Here is a 16820-nt window from a genome sequence, read left to right as displayed (position 1 = left end):
AGACCCGACTCTGAATGGTCCACTTTTATTCTAACAATCAATATTGTAAGGAAAATACTCAATGTCAGGATATATGCTATCCCATAATTAAGTTCCATTTTTACGGAAGGATGCGCATACTCCTATCTTATTATCTCCATTGTCTTCATACAACTCAAACTAGGACAATGTTGTGTAGAAAACATGTCTTTTCTCTGTTGAAGTTGCATTTTCTATGATTACGACTGTGCGATTTCGGCATTTAGTGAGCACTGTATAGTACTTATGTATCAGTTATATGTAACATTTTTTCACATGACAAAGAACACCAAAAACATCATTCCAATAATCACAGAGCAACTTGTATTACATTAAAGATGTGACATTAAACACTCAGAAGCAGTGAGATATGATTTATGTATCAACTTTCACCGTATAAACCCTTGCTTTATACTCCGCGGTCCAAGTTATTATTTGATGAATGGATTGACTGATTGATTGTTTGATTGCTTGATTGATTGATTTAAAATGAAAACAAAAAGTAATTTAAATGAACAGAAATATTCCATGATAATGCGATAAATGAATACGAGCATATGTTAAGATATAATTATGTTATTTTATTCATATCTAAACTTGAGAAGTATGCATGTGCCTGCCGTTCAAAAGAGAAATTAAGCAGCTCTCAGTATATTAAACGCAAGTGCAGGAGACCACTATCAGAAGCCATTTCTTGATGAGGAAGAGGGTCTCATTTATAATGGTATTCACTTTATAAACCTTGTTGAATGTAGATATCTAATGCCGTTAATTCTACGGCAAATATTGACATTAGGCACATGCGGCGTAATTAGTAGTTTAACCTATGCGTATTTACCGTATAGAAGCGACGGTCGGGAACAAAAAAAAAATACGATCAGGGAACAAAATGAAACCAGCAATTTTGTAATAAAGCGTACTAATACATCTGTATGAACCACGACTATCTATAATCACATTGACGCAATTGATACTTACCATCATAACACTTCACGGTCATCTTGAAATTTGCAGGGTATATAGATATATAGTCCTATATACTGTATAGTCAGCTTCGTCTGATGGGCCAGTGATAACAAGGGCGAAGACTTCAAGTAACTTACGATACGGATGTTAGACGTCTTGTGTGCTATTTCATCTGACACCTGCAATCCAACCTGTCTGTTATTGAGAGACTCAATTTTAGTGAGAATTCGCCTTCCAGTAGGTGCCTGTATAACCCAACTATAACTGCTGGAGACGCAGTTTGTACGATCACACGAGATCATACGCTCTACAGACCCTTCCGTACAGTTCAGAGTTATATCTGCAGGACATAAAAAAAAGACGAAACAGGCAGTGTTGACAGGGACAGGTGCATTTATATGGCATACATGATTTCAAAAACTAGCTAAGATTTTTATGGTAGTTTCTTTTTCCATTTGTGGGCCTGGAAACAGCATTTTGTTTCGTCATATCAAACTGTTCTATTATATTCAATGGTTTAAGCGTGCAAGTAAGTACCCAAGTAAGTCTCGGTTGCATTAAATACTTAATCTCTGTGCTTTGCACAAAATCAAGGATGATTAACCTGTTTATTTTTTATCATCTGTTCCGTTCCGGTGATTTTTGAACAGCCAATCTATAGCTAAAGACATATATAATATTTTAGAATGTTACCTCGAGTCGATACATTTGACTTAACGATTTTCAGTTGAATTTGGTGCATAGTCATATGTGACACATTTTGAACTGATTACGCTAATCAAGCTACGTTTGATTACAATCTATTCGAATCATTCTTCGTATTAATGTGTGATTAGTTATGTGTAATTTACGTATATCATTCACGGGTAACTTTGGTAGCTCAGATGCATTGTAATACGTATGATAATCTCCAGTTCCAGTTGAAATAACCATCCGAACAGCATATTGCAAAATGAACAAATGACAGTGTGCGAAAGAAAATTGAAATATGAGTTTCATGCGCTCTGGTGTGTCTTACCTGATCTTGTAGACATAATGCATGCTACGGATTATGGAATATAGAACGTGGTAGTGATTGAAATCGTGTTTAGTAGTAATTATGCTCGTTAAACAATAACAATGTTGATAACTGTCATGGTATTAATTATGATGTTAACGCTACTTACCAACTGCATCCGTTGAGAAAGCTGGGAAGATACAGGAGATTACACATGCAAACAGTAATGCAATGGCAGCCATTCTGCCTTCGGTATTTAAACTGAACAAATTACTCTCTATATGTTTATTTATAAATCGTTTTTGGTATTATACAATTTGTATGCAGTGACGGCATTCGCTGCTGAGGCTTGTGGATAAGTGCGGAGTTACCGACGCTCCAACTTCTTCAAAAACTTCTAGCGCTGTTGAAGAAGGAACAACGATCACATCATAGTGATGGATGGGGGGGGGGGGGAGGGACTCATTATGTAAGCGGAACTTAGTCAAGCTGAGAGCTTATTGAATCAATGTTGGATGAGATATTTTGCTGATTTTGCCAGGCTTCAAACAAGCTACATTAAGCACTTTAGGGTGTCACTCATGTCTCCAATTCGTATGAAAACAATCGCAAAATCTTCGTATGATATTAAAGCCATATTGTTACATAGTTTCAAATCCGCGTTAGTATTAGAACAATGGTATGATGTCTCCTTCAGACGGGATAGGAAAAATAACTGATTGTAACACTAATCCTCCTTCTTTTATTACAGGAATCAGATACCAGTCTCCAAAATCTTCAGTTTCGAACCCAAGTCGAAAGGAAAAGTACACAGACACAGACACACCCGCAAACACTTCATCGTCATAATCTTATATCAGCAAACGTTAAGCATGAGTCATGACTAAACAAATTCAAATATGCAACAACAGTTTACCCGCCATATAGTAGACGGCGAGTTGTCACAATATTGGGGTGTTCTTAAAATTTTCTGTAGATTTTGATTTTTTGTGCTATTTTCCCTATTTTGGGGGTGCTGAACATGAATCCACTTGTTGCCATTTTTCTAACCGACGTCTTCACCCGTTGCCATGGCAACGCATTATTTTCCTTAAAAGAACATGTATTCTTCAGTAAAGATTATAAAAACATGATGTAAACACCAAAATATGTCATTATAAATCCTTTTTAATTAGACTTGAGAAAGAATACAATTTTCATGATGTCATGGTTACTTTATAGCAATGATGGTAACCATGGCAACAACTATTTATAAAGAAAAATCATATTTTTCATGAAAAGGCAAGAAAACATGACAAGATTGAGTGGAATATTCATCATAAATTACTATCTTGATTATCAGCTTATTTTTCCACCATGTTAATTTCACATCATTTTCGTTGCTATAGCAACAACATGACAAAAGCTGCCTTTTAAAGAAAAATTAAGCATTGCGATTGAAAGAAAAGCAAGAATACGTCCATAGATGATAAATTTCTGTACAGTGAGATTTTTTTGAGCTATTTCCTTTATTTTGTCGGTGCCAAACACGAATCGACCTGTTGCCATATTTCTAAATGACATCTGTAGCCGTTGCCATGGCAACAAAGTATTTTCTTTGAAATAACATGTATTCTTCATTAAACATCACAAATGCATGCTAAAAACACCAAAATAAGTCAATATAAACGTATCACGCTTCAATCAAATTAAAAATCACAATTTCCGACTGTCACAGCAACCTCATAGCAATAACGGTTGCCATGGTAACAGCTATTTCTTAAAAGAAAATGATTTTTTCATCAAAAAGCATGAAAAGATGGAAAGTTTGAGTAGCATACTCATTACAAATTGCTATGATAATCATCAGCTTTTTTCACTACGTTCATGCCACATTATTATCGTTGCTATGGCAACAACTTTTTTTCCCTAGAAAGGAGAAGTATCCCGTTAAAAGAAAAACTAGATAAATAAATGATCAATTTTTGTTTATTATATTATATTATATAATTTGTTATCATTACCTTTAAAAGAACGTATATTCTTTTTCAAAAACATCATAAAACATGCAGTAAACACCGAAATAAATCAATCTAAACATCTCTTTAATCAAATCAAAATTGACAATTCGCATAACGCCATGGTTAACTCATAGCAAAGATGGTTGCCATGGTAACAACTATTTTAAAGAAAGTTGTGATACTTTCGTGAAAAAGCAAGAAAATGTGACAAGATCGGGTGGAATATTGATTACTAACTACTATCATGACTATCACCTCTTTCCCATTATGTTCATTTCACTTCCTTTTCGTTGCTATAGCAACAGCATGACAAAAACTGCCTTTTAAAGAAAAAATAGGTATTTCAATTAACAGGAAAGTAAGAATGAAGTAAATCCGTAGATAATACATTTCTGTACGAGTTCGATTTTTTTGTGTTCTTTCCCTTATTTTGGGAGTGCCGTACGCGAATCCACCTGTTGCCATATTTCTAATTGACATCTTTAGCCGTTGCCATGGCAACAAATTATTTTCTTTAAAAGAACATGTATTCCTCATTAAACATTATAAAAACTTACTGTAATTTCCAACAGATGTCAATATTAACATATTTCTCTAATTGAATTAATATCACAATTTCCGAATATCACAGCTACCTCATAGTGATGACGGTCACCATGGTAACAGCTATTTTTTTAAAGAAAATAATGTGTTTTTTTATCAAAAAGCATGAAATTATGAAAAGATTGATTGAAAAAGTTATTTCATTACCAGTTAGGGTCTAACTATGATTGTCAGCTTTTTTTTTTTACTATGCTAATCTCACATTATTATCGTTGCTATAGCAGAAACATGAGGAAAACTTTCTTTCATAGAAAGAAGAACTGTTTCATTTAAAAGGAAAGAAAGAATGAAATAAACAAGTGATCAATTTCAGAAAAGTTTAAATCTTTTGTGTTTTTTCATCTCTTTTGGGGATGGTGAACAGGAATGCACCTGTACGTGGTCATTTTTTAAAATGATGTCTTCAGCCGTTGCCATGGCAACAAATTATTTTCTTTAAAAGAACATGTGTTCTTCTTTAGACATTATGAAAACATGCTGTTAACATCAAAATGTGTCAAGATAAACATGTCTCTTTAATTTAGTAAAACATCACGATTTTTCAATTTCATGGTTGCCTCATAGCAATGACAGTTGTCATGGTAATAACAATTTATTATGAAAAACCTAAAAAATGACAAGATTGAGTAATATATTTATAACAAATTACTGTCAGTTTTTTTTTCACTATAGTCACCCCACTTCGTTCTTCATGCTATAGAATTAACATGAGAAAACTGCTTTTTAAAGAAAAAATTAACGTTACTCATGCAGATAAGGAAGGAAAGAATACACTAAACAAAAAATAAATAAGTTTAGTCAGCTTCCTGAATTTCTGATCACATTGCACCTTTAAAACCTTAAATATCCGAAATAATGGTTAATATTTAACATGGTTGCCATGGAAATGCATCAATTTTTGTAGAAAAAAATCTTCAAGAAAAAATGTGAAATTATGGCCTAACTTTTGAAGTAATACAAATGAGCAAGACTACTAGCCATATATAATTCTGTTCACATCATTTTTGTTCCTATGTCGCAACAACATGTTAAGAAATAGATTTTTTAAACTATAGATATACCCAGGAAACATAAAATACAAATAATAAGCAACACAAATGTCTAAAAATCTCCCCAAAAGTTCCAATTTTCTCGTCATGATGTACTCTGTTTCAGCATTAAGGTACGTCTTCAAGACAATTGATAACCTTAAATGACTATGATACCTCCTCGAAAGTAATTTCCAACAGATTGCTATAGAACTTTAATCCTTAACAAACAATTTTTTTTTCTCATGTTATTGCTATGGCAACAGAAATGATGTGGAATTAACGTTGTGAAGACAAAAGCTGATAGAAATTTGTAATGAATATGGTACTCAGTCTCGTCATTTTTTTCAATTTTTTCATTAAAACATTAGTATTTGTGACCCGCTACAACAAAATGATCCTAAAGTCGGGCGAGGTCGATTATTTGAAAATTGCATGACAAAATTTCCTTATCTTTCTGCTTTAAATTGATATATAACTCATGTTATGAAAAAAATCGGCTGCGGAGATATCGATGTTTAAAAGAGAGCATGTCGAGACGTCTGGGAAATCACTGTTTCGAAAAAAGCGCCCTGAAAGTTTTCCTTGCGACGCAATCGCGATCAAGGGACACGCAAGTTAGTTTTCAACTACGGACAATAGAAGGTAAACCCTAGCAACCCCCGAAATGCTCATTCAAGCACAGCGTCGGCCGTCTCCTCACCGACCAATCAGTGACCAGGATGCCAGGAGAAGCGGCTGGGCATAGCGCACCCCGCCCGCACGATCCAGTCGACTTGGCAGTGTGCGAGCTTCACGCTTCGGTTAGCGGCAAGCAGCAAACTGACCAATGAGATCACTCCGGTCGTTGTTAGGGGCGGAGCCTATCTGTGGCGCTCAATCCAAATTTTCGAACCAGTTTCTGCTTCATTGAATCGCCAAAAACATGGCCCAGAAAAACGCTATTTTTTGGTCTTTCCTTTCATCATTTTGCTTCAAAATTTCGACAGATGATAGAAGACATGTCAGACTCCAATAATATGTCAAAATCAGAAAATCGTAAGTTTTGACCAGTTATGATGCTCTGACTTCAAACTCGATTTTCACGGCTTCGACCGTGCGCGACTTTAGGACCTTTTTGTTGTAGCGGGTCACATTTTCTTTTTAAGAATTGTTACTATGGCAACTGTCATTGCTATGAGGTATCAATGTAATTAAAAAAAGGATTGTTTTTATTAATTGAGGATAATGTATATGTGACACTGCACCTCAAAACAAACAAAAAGTCGCCAGACCATATTCTGAAAGGGCAGACTTCAGGCGGAGCTTAGGAACTTGGACATATACAAAATCAGGGCAGCAAAATTGGATTTTCTCTCTTACAGGTGCTTTTTACAAACAACTGGTGAAAGATTATCAAAGAATTAACACATCTTAGCCCTCTCAGAGCTCAAATTCGTGGATTTCACAGCCCCTTTAAGCTTTAAAATGATGTATAACTCAAATCAAATGGACTCTCCTAACCTATCTAAATATTGGAAAGAAAGCACAAACTCAGGAAAAGTGTGAACTGAGAAAACAGGCTCTAAAGTACAGTGTCTATTCAAGCGCTTAATCTTTACCAAACCGTGCTGGCTGTGCGATGAATGGGACAAAAAACAGGAAGTAAACCACCAGAGTAACAACAATGAAGGGATAATCAAATTAAACTGAAATTAAGCATGCCTCATTAACACATTCTGTCCATGATTAATGCCAACTTTCAAAGCAGTAGCATTATCCTTTCAAAAGTTATTAGAGTTGAAAGTGAAGAGTGTGGACAAGGTTTTTCAGAAATGAAAAAGGGATTCTCAAGACACACCTAATCACACTATTCTACCAAAAATGTTCGAGATAAACTTCTAAAAAAAAAAACACACTTTCCTGCCCGTTTTATGATACCAAATTTTAGCATAATGTAAAAGGAGACCCGCTCTTACAGAAAGTATGAAAAAGTCAAGTTCGGCTAGGTTGACCCATTTCACTTATTTTCAGTCCTCACGCTAAATCGGTGTGTGCGACTTTATGTTCGTTTTGAGGTGCACGGTCAGATATAATAACATATTTTGGCCTTAACAACATGTTTTTATGATGTTAATGAAAAACACATGTTCTTTTAAAGAAAATAATTTGTTGCCATGGTAACGGCTGAAGACATCATTTAGAAAAGTGGCCATGGGTGGATTCCTTTTCAGCATTCCCAAAAGAGTAAAAAAAAAAAAGGGCTGAAAAATTAAACTCTACAAAAATTGATTATTTATCTATCTGGTTTTTCCTTTACTGGGGTACTTCTCCTTTCTAGGGAAAAAAAAGTTGTTGCCATAGCAACGATAATAATGTGGCGTGAACGTAGTGAAAAAAGCTGATAATTATCATAACAATTTGTAATGAGTATGCTACTCAAACTTTTCATCTTTTCATGCTTTTTGATGAAAAAAAATCATTTTCTTTTAAAAATTAGCTGTTACCATGGCAACCGTTATTGCTATGAGGTTGCTGTGACAGTCGGAAATTGTGAGTTTTAATTTGATTGAAGCGTGATATGTTTATATTGACTTATTTTGGTGTTTTTAGCATGCTTTGGTGATGTTTAATGAAGAATACACGTTATTTCAAAGAAAATAATTTGTTGCCATGGCAACGGCTAAAGATGTCATTTAGAAATATGGCAATAGTTCGATTCGTGTTTGGCACCGACAAAATAAAGGAAATAGCTCAAAAAAATCTCACTGTACAGAAATTTATCATCTATGGACGTATTGCTTTTCTTTCAATCGCAATGCTTATTTTTCTTTAAAAGGCAGCTTTTGTCATGTTGTTGCTATAGCAACGAAAATGATGTGAAATTAACATAGTGGAAAAATAAGCTGATAATCTAGATTGTAATTTATGATTAATGTTCCACTCAATCTTGTCATGTTTTCTTGCCTTTTCATGAAAAATATGATTTTTTCTCTATGAATAGTTGTTGCCATGGTAACCGTCATTGCCATATGGTAACCATGACATCATGAAAATTGTATTCTTTCTCAAGTCTGATTAAAAAGGATTTATAATGACATATTTTGGTGTTTACATCATGTTTTTATGATTTTTATTGAAGAATACATGTTCGTTTAAGGAAAATAATGTGTTGCCATGGCAACGGGTGAAGACGTCGGTTAGAAAAATGGCAACAAGTGGATTCGTGTTCAGCACCCCCAAAATAGGGGAAATAGCACAAAAAATCAAAATCTACAGAAAATTTTAAGAACATTACAACTCGCCGTCTACTAATAGTGCTACTTGCTCATTGTGTGCTTCCTTCTGCAATTTTGCATCTTGTATTTTGTTTCATTCTCTCTTATTCTCCATCAGCAAATTTCATCTTGCTCGTATTGATATATGTGTATTGTGTCGCATGGCTTACAATGATGAAGTGTATTTCGAACTACTTACTTTCCCGTTATGGAATCACTTTGCAGGACACAGCTTCTGCTATTATTCTAATAGCTGTTAAAAAGTTTGCACTAGCAGATTTTAATGTAGGCGACGACTGCAAACTATTGTCATATCAAAATAATGAATTGTATAGATTTGATAATGAATTATACATACATTTTAAATAGAAAATAAACCACAAATATAATATCTACGCGAATTGTGTGAATAACTGCAGCCATATTACTTAAACACTGTGGAAATTGAGGAAAATGGGAACATCGTTAAAAAAATGTATATTTTTTTCAAATTTTAACATTGCTGGATGAGAAGGTAGCAACGGTTTGTAACTTCACTGCAGGACAACAAACATCCATGTCTTTCATTGGTTTGATAAAAAGTATAAGTTTCCTCGACATGTTAGTGACATAAATTATGTCTAGGGTGATATTCTACCCATTCTAAAAGTGGTAAACCAAGTGTTCTCACATTATGCTGGATAATAAAAACACGCCAAACTATCTTTACATTGTTGTGATATACTGTCGCTTCACGAACTGAGGTTGTAGAAAAGCAAAAGAAACGCTGGTAGCTATGTAGTAGGCTCCTATACTACAGCACAAATAAAAAAGTAATTCAGTCAATAAAGAAATAGACTTACATTGAAAGAGAAAATTGTTATGACAAAAACAAAACGAGTATATAAACGTTTTACATTATCATGTTTACGTTCTACAAATCATTTTTTTTTTTATTTACCCGAATTCTGTGAAAATTCGGCCTATTTCTTTACTTCATGAACTACTAGTATATGGGATCATAGAATCATTGCATTGTTTCAGTCTTAAGCATGTTAGAATGAAAACGCCGGTACCTGTATGAATATAAGAAATTATTTGTACCCCATCCCTTCGCGAGAATGATAAATCCAAAACAAACAAAACTGAAAGGAAACCTTCATTAACATTGGCCGTGGCCTCTTATGTAATCATAATACCTCTTTAAGATACCGCAAATATTTCCCTTCCCTTTTCTTCCTTTCCCTTTATCTCTGTGTGTCTTTCTTACTGTATATTATATATATATATATATATATATATATATATCAAGTCGTTCTTGTTGAGATAGTTAGAGTTATCAAAGCCGCCTAAAAAAATCAAGAAATACAACGAAATACCATAATTTATTATCTTAATATCTTAAAAAAATGTTTCCAAATCACGCTAAGCGAATTTTGTAATTAGACTCTTCATGTTATTATTATTATATATATATATGTATATATATATATATATATATATATATATATATATATACAATTGAGTATATGAATATAAGAACGACCCAAGTCCATAGAAGACCATTTCGAGTAAACTAAAAAAAACTTCGTATCTTTTTTATTTGTCCAATAATATTCTATTTAACTGTGATGGGAAGGCAACATTGTATATACAAATTAGAACATATATTATTATGACAATTAACATTTACATTAATTGTGGAGAGGCCATTCTGTGTGGTGGACTTGGGTCGTTCTTTGATTCATATGGACTTGGGTCGTTCTTTGATTCATATACATGCTATTCTGCTATAGAGATGAGAGAAGGATGAGAGAGAGGCTATTATATGAATGTAAGAATGACCCAAGTCCTTCATTCTTACATTCATATAAGATTTAACTCATTCATTTCAGGGACTTCCGGGGGTAATTAGGATTTATCATTTATACACAAGATGAGTCCATGCATAAGCTACAATTTCCCATGTCAAACTGAATTTGGTCAAAAATTGGACTTGGGTCGTTCTTCTATTCAGGTCTTCAATTGTATATATATATATATATATATATATGTATATATAATATATATATATATATATATATATATATATATATTATACTAAAAGTGTCTTCCTTTACACACTTCATTCTTTCACTTGCTCTTCTCTTGCTCACTTCTTCCCTTACCCAACTATGTTTTTATCATACTGTAGATACGTCCCTACGGAGGCTAATTATCATGACCCTTGACTTTAACTGGGTCTCCATAGGTAGATCAAGATTTCACAATGGTACACATATGTTCAACACTTGACCTAAATCTGTAAATTGAGTGGAAACTACAAAATCCTAGATATAAAAAAAAGAAAATGTGTATAAAGCCGGAACTGCCTATTATCAGACGTTTTAGGTGGCTATAGACCTTTGATTTCAGGTGGATTTGCATTAGAAGTAGCCCTAGGTCACACAAGGTATATAGACCTTAATCGAAAGACTGACCCTATAAACAGATAGAAAAATAAAGAAAAAGGACCACTAAGGGTGGCATTGCCGACAAGAATGAGTTTTAGGTTCACCGTCATCGATGCAGCTCCACATGAGCTTCGAAGGAATTCAACCTACAAAATAACGTTATACTCTGCATAATAACACAACGTGCATGGTTAAGTCCCTGATTATGATAAAACTCTTACGAAAGTACACAAATCGCACGGGCTTTAGCAACTGCTGATATACGGTCTTCTGTAAACCGAAAAAGTAAATGGGACAACACACTGCCTTCTGAAGTCGATCAACACACTTAGATGATAATATGACGTCCAATAAACAGTTACCTCATAAAACCTTCAAATATGAGATACCTTTCTCTATATTCTACATCAAATATTTTTGATGACTTATTTAGATTCGTTTTGAATCTGCTTTCTTTCCCAACTCGCAAGTGATACCCAAGTTGACTACTTTTTGCTTTCAACTAATATATTTTATTTCCGCGTACATTTTAGTCGCTGTGTTGATAAAAGAAGTGAAATCAAATTCATGTCGTATATTTTACATACATGGCAACTACATTTAAACCGCTTAAGTGTCTGATAGTGCAATAAATTCAATGTACAGTGTTAACAACTATAGTTAATATGCTTTTTTTTCTATATCAACCTATGCGTTAAATTGGCAAAGGCTGACATAAAGAGGGGTATTCATAAAAGTACATATCCTTCAGTTAGTGGTAACAAATATTTCTTTACAATTTATATTCCCGTTCAGCAAGAACAGTACAGTATTTCCTTTTTTTTTCGCTACAGGTATGAAAAAAAAATGTGTGTGATGTAAAAGGAAATTTCTTTAGGAACGGTTTTACAGTGGGATCATTGTGTATTTAACAATATTTTACCAAGAGTGCTGAACTTACTAATCGTAGTGTCTGAAATTAACCTGACTCATTGATGATAACAGTTTCCTTGTAGGACACATAAAAGAGAGATTGAAAAAGAAACGCAAATTCAACTACAACACTGTGTTTTGATTTTAAGCGGCGAGAATATCGAGTTTCACTGGCTATTAAAAAAATAAAATCAACTCCATTTTTATAGCGATGTCAAATCTCGCTCTACAACAAATCGTTTGGATAACTGAATACCTGAATATAAGTTTAGAACGGCCGAAGTCCAAAGTATAACGCTATCATCCTTGAAGACCCTTTGCCCCTCCCCCCCCAAAGGCAAATATACATGTAGATATTCATTCAAATGACCACTTTGCATTAAATTGTATATATTCGTAACATTTTCATAAGTGGGAAATCGGAAATAGTTCACTTTCATGATAATATATTTTATTTTTTACGTTTTCTCAAATTCTCAAATGAAATAGCCCGCGGTACTTTTGAAATTCAGGTCGTTATAGGATTACTACATAACGAAGAAACTATACCACTGAAAATGATTTGAAACATACATATTTTTCCGTGCCTGTTCGTTTGCCTTTTTCCTTATTTTTTCTTATTCATGTTCGAGTTGCGTTTTTCTACAATATCACAAGAATATACGTCCTAAGGTGAATTACTTAATGAGTAACCACCTTTCACATTTCTTACGTGTTCATGTGCATAATTATATACATATTTGATAAACACTAACATTATTTTTACCCACAAACGTCATAGTATACTGGAATCATGAATTACTCACATTGTAATATCAAAATCTTTTAATTTTGTCGATGATCGCCAATTCAAATCTATGATATATCACTTATCAAGTATACTCGTTACTATTCCTCATTAGATTTAGATTCAAGAATAGCTTTCAGTACGCATGATTCTTTGAAGCTTCTCATTCTTTCTAACAGGAAGTTCATTTTCTTTAATATATTAGCCATTAAATTAAAGTATGTATGGACTTTGACGCAATTAGAGTTGCATTATTGAAACATCACATTATGACTCCTTAATCCAATGGTTAGGCGAAAACTGTTGTCAACTCAGTTTTATATTCATCCACGTGACATTACGATATCAGTTGCAACATGACATCCAGTGTTATGATATGCACAGAAAAAAGATAATGTATAATGCATGATTATATATATATATATATATATATATATATATATATATGAAGAGTTTGTTTGCAAAAACCGATAAGTCCATTTTTGAAGATTTTGAAGTATGGTCTCTGACATTATTATTCTCTTTATTTTTCTTGACATTTAATCGCAAATATCTCCAGTTGGCAAATATGGACTTATCGGTTTTTGCGAACAAACTCTTCATATAATGTTTAAATTTAAATTTCAACTTCACTTTATTTTCGTATTTCTCAATGGAAAATATATAGAATAAAAAAAATTATAATAATACAAAATGTCCACCTTGGAGATATACAAAAAGACATTCAAACATAGTACATAGCGGTCGATGTGTCATTTTCAATCAAAATAAAAGAATGCTAAAGAGAAATACGATGGAACCTACTAAAAAGCGAAGCTTGTTGAGTGTAGGTCCCAACAAATGATTTTCATATATACATTGCAGATCGACATTCCAAAAAATTTCAGAGTTATTCGGGAACTATACTTACATTCAAAAGGACTGCAATACTAGCACTAAGCATTCGCATCTTTGAATTGTAATGAAATGATAATGTCAGTAAAACATTTACAAACAAATGTGTCTCTACATGTTTGTAACATTTATGTACAGTTCCTCCTGTGATGCCTGCGTGCAGTCAGTCTGGTCTCCTCTTCTTTTGTCCACCTTTGCGTACAACTCTTCGCATGGTGGGGGTGCTGCCGATGATGTTTTTGCTGCTTTGTTCACAGTTGCATACAGTTCCTCACAATGTGGAGGTCCTGGTGTGAGGGAAACCGAGTTGTCGATGTCATGGCTATTATCTCTTCTGATAAGACTGTATTCGCTTGGGTCGAGACCGTGAGATTTGTCACAATCTATATTGTTGTAAAGGAGGTCTTCAGAATTCAGGTTCCTTGCTGAAATCAAACCGGAACAGGACATAGTATCATCTCTTCCTGAAATCAACTCAGAAGCCGAAGGAACCGGGCCATGGATGTGTTCCAAATCGTCATGAGAGACATGATTGATGCAATCGTATTCACTGTCAAAGCACGAATTGCCAGAATGAGCAAAGACGAGGTCAGGCCGTTCGCCAAAGTTCAGGGAATTATAACAGCTATCATCAAACAAGCATGCTGTACCAGTGATGGACTGAAAGTCATCTTTCGTCATACTGTCAGTTCTATTATCAAGGTCTACATGCTGGTATTCACAGTTTTCATAACTGTTTGCTGCCTGTTGCAGCGATGTTTCTTGCAAGCTGTGGTATTCATGGCAAGCCAAATTATTTTCTGCAGTCAGCGAAATCGTGCCGGCAGGTTGAGGAACTTCCCTGTCTACCTCCGCAGTATCCTGGTAGATGTGGTACGGGTCCCCTTGATGAGGTGAAGCGTCTCCGAATCTGTTTCCCGCATGGCTAGGTAATGGACGACCCGCTGCGCCGGCGCCGTTATTACTCGAAGGGTCAACATTATTCGTCGCCCTCTGATTCTGAATTGAAGTGTTTACAGGATGCATCTGCAGGTGACCGTCATCTGAGTTGCCAGTTACCCGATTCGAAAGGCGAGTTGTCCCGCGTCTTCTAGTAAACGGAAAGGGAGGAGAATTGTATACTTGACACACGATTGTCACGTCCTAGGTATTTTAGCGTAAGGATGAATTAAAACAATTTTTTTTTTGCTACTATCGCAATCCTTAAATTTGACATCTGCAGCAAAAGCATGCAAGAAATAATGCCACGACCCTCCAATGTCCTCTCTTGTGCAAATTTATGTTTTTTGCCAATTTTTTTCCTTAAATGGTATAAGTAATACGCACTACGTAACGTATCTATACACACGTAGGACGATATACATTATCATTAAACATTACATAAACGGGACAGAGAGAACCGGTCGGACACGCATCTTTTGACAGATTAACAATTATTTTGATACCATGTTTACCCAATGTTAGCATTTAAGATTTTGCGTATGAATTTGACATGACTTCGACAAGACGATGATGTTCGTGTCAGTTTGGGGTTTTTTTTAATATCAATAATTATATTCGGAATTTTTAATGTATTTCCTTGGAAAATATGAATTATAATGTACACATGCATACATCCGCTTATCCAATAGCATCGACCTTCTTAATACCCGTAACACATGAAAATCAGCCGTACTTTGTGATTCATGGTTTCTATACATACATCTATACAATAATTATTTACACACAATGTGCACATCATTGCATATTAGGTCCTATATAACTTTATCAATAATGTAACGATGTTAACACGTGTCTTGCTCTTACAAAGGTAATAATGATAGCTTATAAACAGATAAAACGGGACACACCTCTTCTGCTGGTGGTGACACCATGCCACGAAAACTGTGACAAGGACTAGGAGAGCGGCACCAAGTAGTGCTCCAAGGATGAATGTAATAAATTTCCTTTCAGGAACTCGAGGATCTGTAAGATGATTCATTAGGTTGGACGATCTTTACATCGACAAGTAATGTTTCCAATATTTTTTTCATATAAGCACCGAAGAATCGATGTATATTATACATAGATTGATATGATATAATGTAGCAAAACATTTGACAGTTGCCCTCAAATTTAAAATGGACAGAGCAGGACAGAGCAATGGGGAGTGCAGGACAAAAAAAAAATTGAAGAGGCAAATAAAGATATCATTCATTGATTGCGTTAGATTTACACTGAGAGGCAACTCACTTGAAGAAGACATAGTGGTCTCATGAAATGCCGTTGGCTCTCGGGTAGACTGTCTGTTGTCTGTAAAGTGATAAAGAACAACGACACAAGTGTTTTTACAATGTGTGTGTGTGAGTGTGTGTGTGTGTGCGTATGTGTTGTAATAATTGAACTGTACACATCTTACGCTGAATCAAAAATAAACGTACATGATAAGATTACGCATTTGTCTTCTCTGGCTCAAGTCGAATCGTCAAATTCTTTGAAGACATGAAATCTCTCTTTATTTTAGCATTTTTAAAAAATGATAATCACTTCCTATTCCTTCGAAAACCAGACAGTGTATAAACTAATTCAAAGACAATCTATAAAACCTTTCTTGGTAAATGATGTATCAATTGGTATTACAATCATTTTCGATAAGCAAACTTACTTGATGAAGACACTGTTTCTGGTGTTGTCAAATCTCGAACATACTGTCCTTTCCCTGCGCACATCAAAATTGTAAATCAGCATCATCACATAATAATCACGTAATCATCACATAATAATCACATTATGATATATTAAAAGTTGATGTAGCTCTATGTATAAATAACCTTAATCAGCAACATGTATTCATTCCATTTTATTGATAAAGTCATGCACTTTACTTTTACATTACTATACCGGTGCTATGATCATGCTCACTGAAATGATAAATCTACGTAGTATA

The 16820-nt window shown here is 34.4% G+C and overlaps 2 protein-coding genes across 2 annotated transcripts in view; both read right to left on the bottom strand.

Annotated features, from left to right (window-relative positions):
* LOC139721913 (uncharacterized) overlaps positions 1-2319 on the bottom strand; it is a 68732-nt gene extending 66413 nt beyond the window's left edge. The window contains exons 1-2 of the mRNA XM_071633238.1: positions 2151-2319; positions 997-1324 (exon numbers count right to left, since the gene is read on the bottom strand). Of these exons, the coding sequence (XP_071489339.1) occupies positions 997-1018 (22 nt within the window). The 5' untranslated portion in view covers positions 1019-1324; positions 2151-2319. The remainder of the gene's footprint in view (positions 1-996; positions 1325-2150) is intronic.
* Positions 2320-11005: 8686 nt separating this feature from the next.
* Positions 11006-16373, bottom strand: LOC139721888 (uncharacterized). Its single transcript, XM_071633208.1, has 3 exons — positions 16127-16373; positions 15745-15859; positions 11006-14984 (listed from the first exon to the last, which is right to left on the bottom strand). The coding sequence occupies exons 1-3, from the start codon at positions 16137-16139 to the stop codon at positions 14006-14008; spliced, it is 1107 nt and encodes a 368-aa protein (XP_071489309.1). The 5' UTR covers positions 16140-16373; the 3' UTR covers positions 11006-14005.
* Positions 16374-16820: the final 447 nt, after the last annotated feature.

Source organism: Diadema antillarum, unplaced genomic scaffold (genome assembly GCF_040938485.1).
Source record: "Diadema antillarum isolate AM-2024a unplaced genomic scaffold, OU_Dant_1.0 scf00000151, whole genome shotgun sequence".
Lineage (NCBI taxonomy): Eukaryota > Metazoa > Echinodermata > Echinoidea > Diadematoida > Diadematidae > Diadema > Diadema antillarum.
Note: the sequence above shows the minus strand (reverse complement) of the source record. Positions and strands in the feature narration are given on the sequence as shown.

Bases quoted from the DNA above. Each gene is read 5' to 3' on its own strand.
- LOC139721888 (XM_071633208.1), bottom strand. The intron at 14,985-15,744 runs GTGTGTCCCGTT...TCCGTTTACTAG, and splicing joins TGTCACCACCAGCAGAAGAG to AAGACGCGGGACAACTCGCC.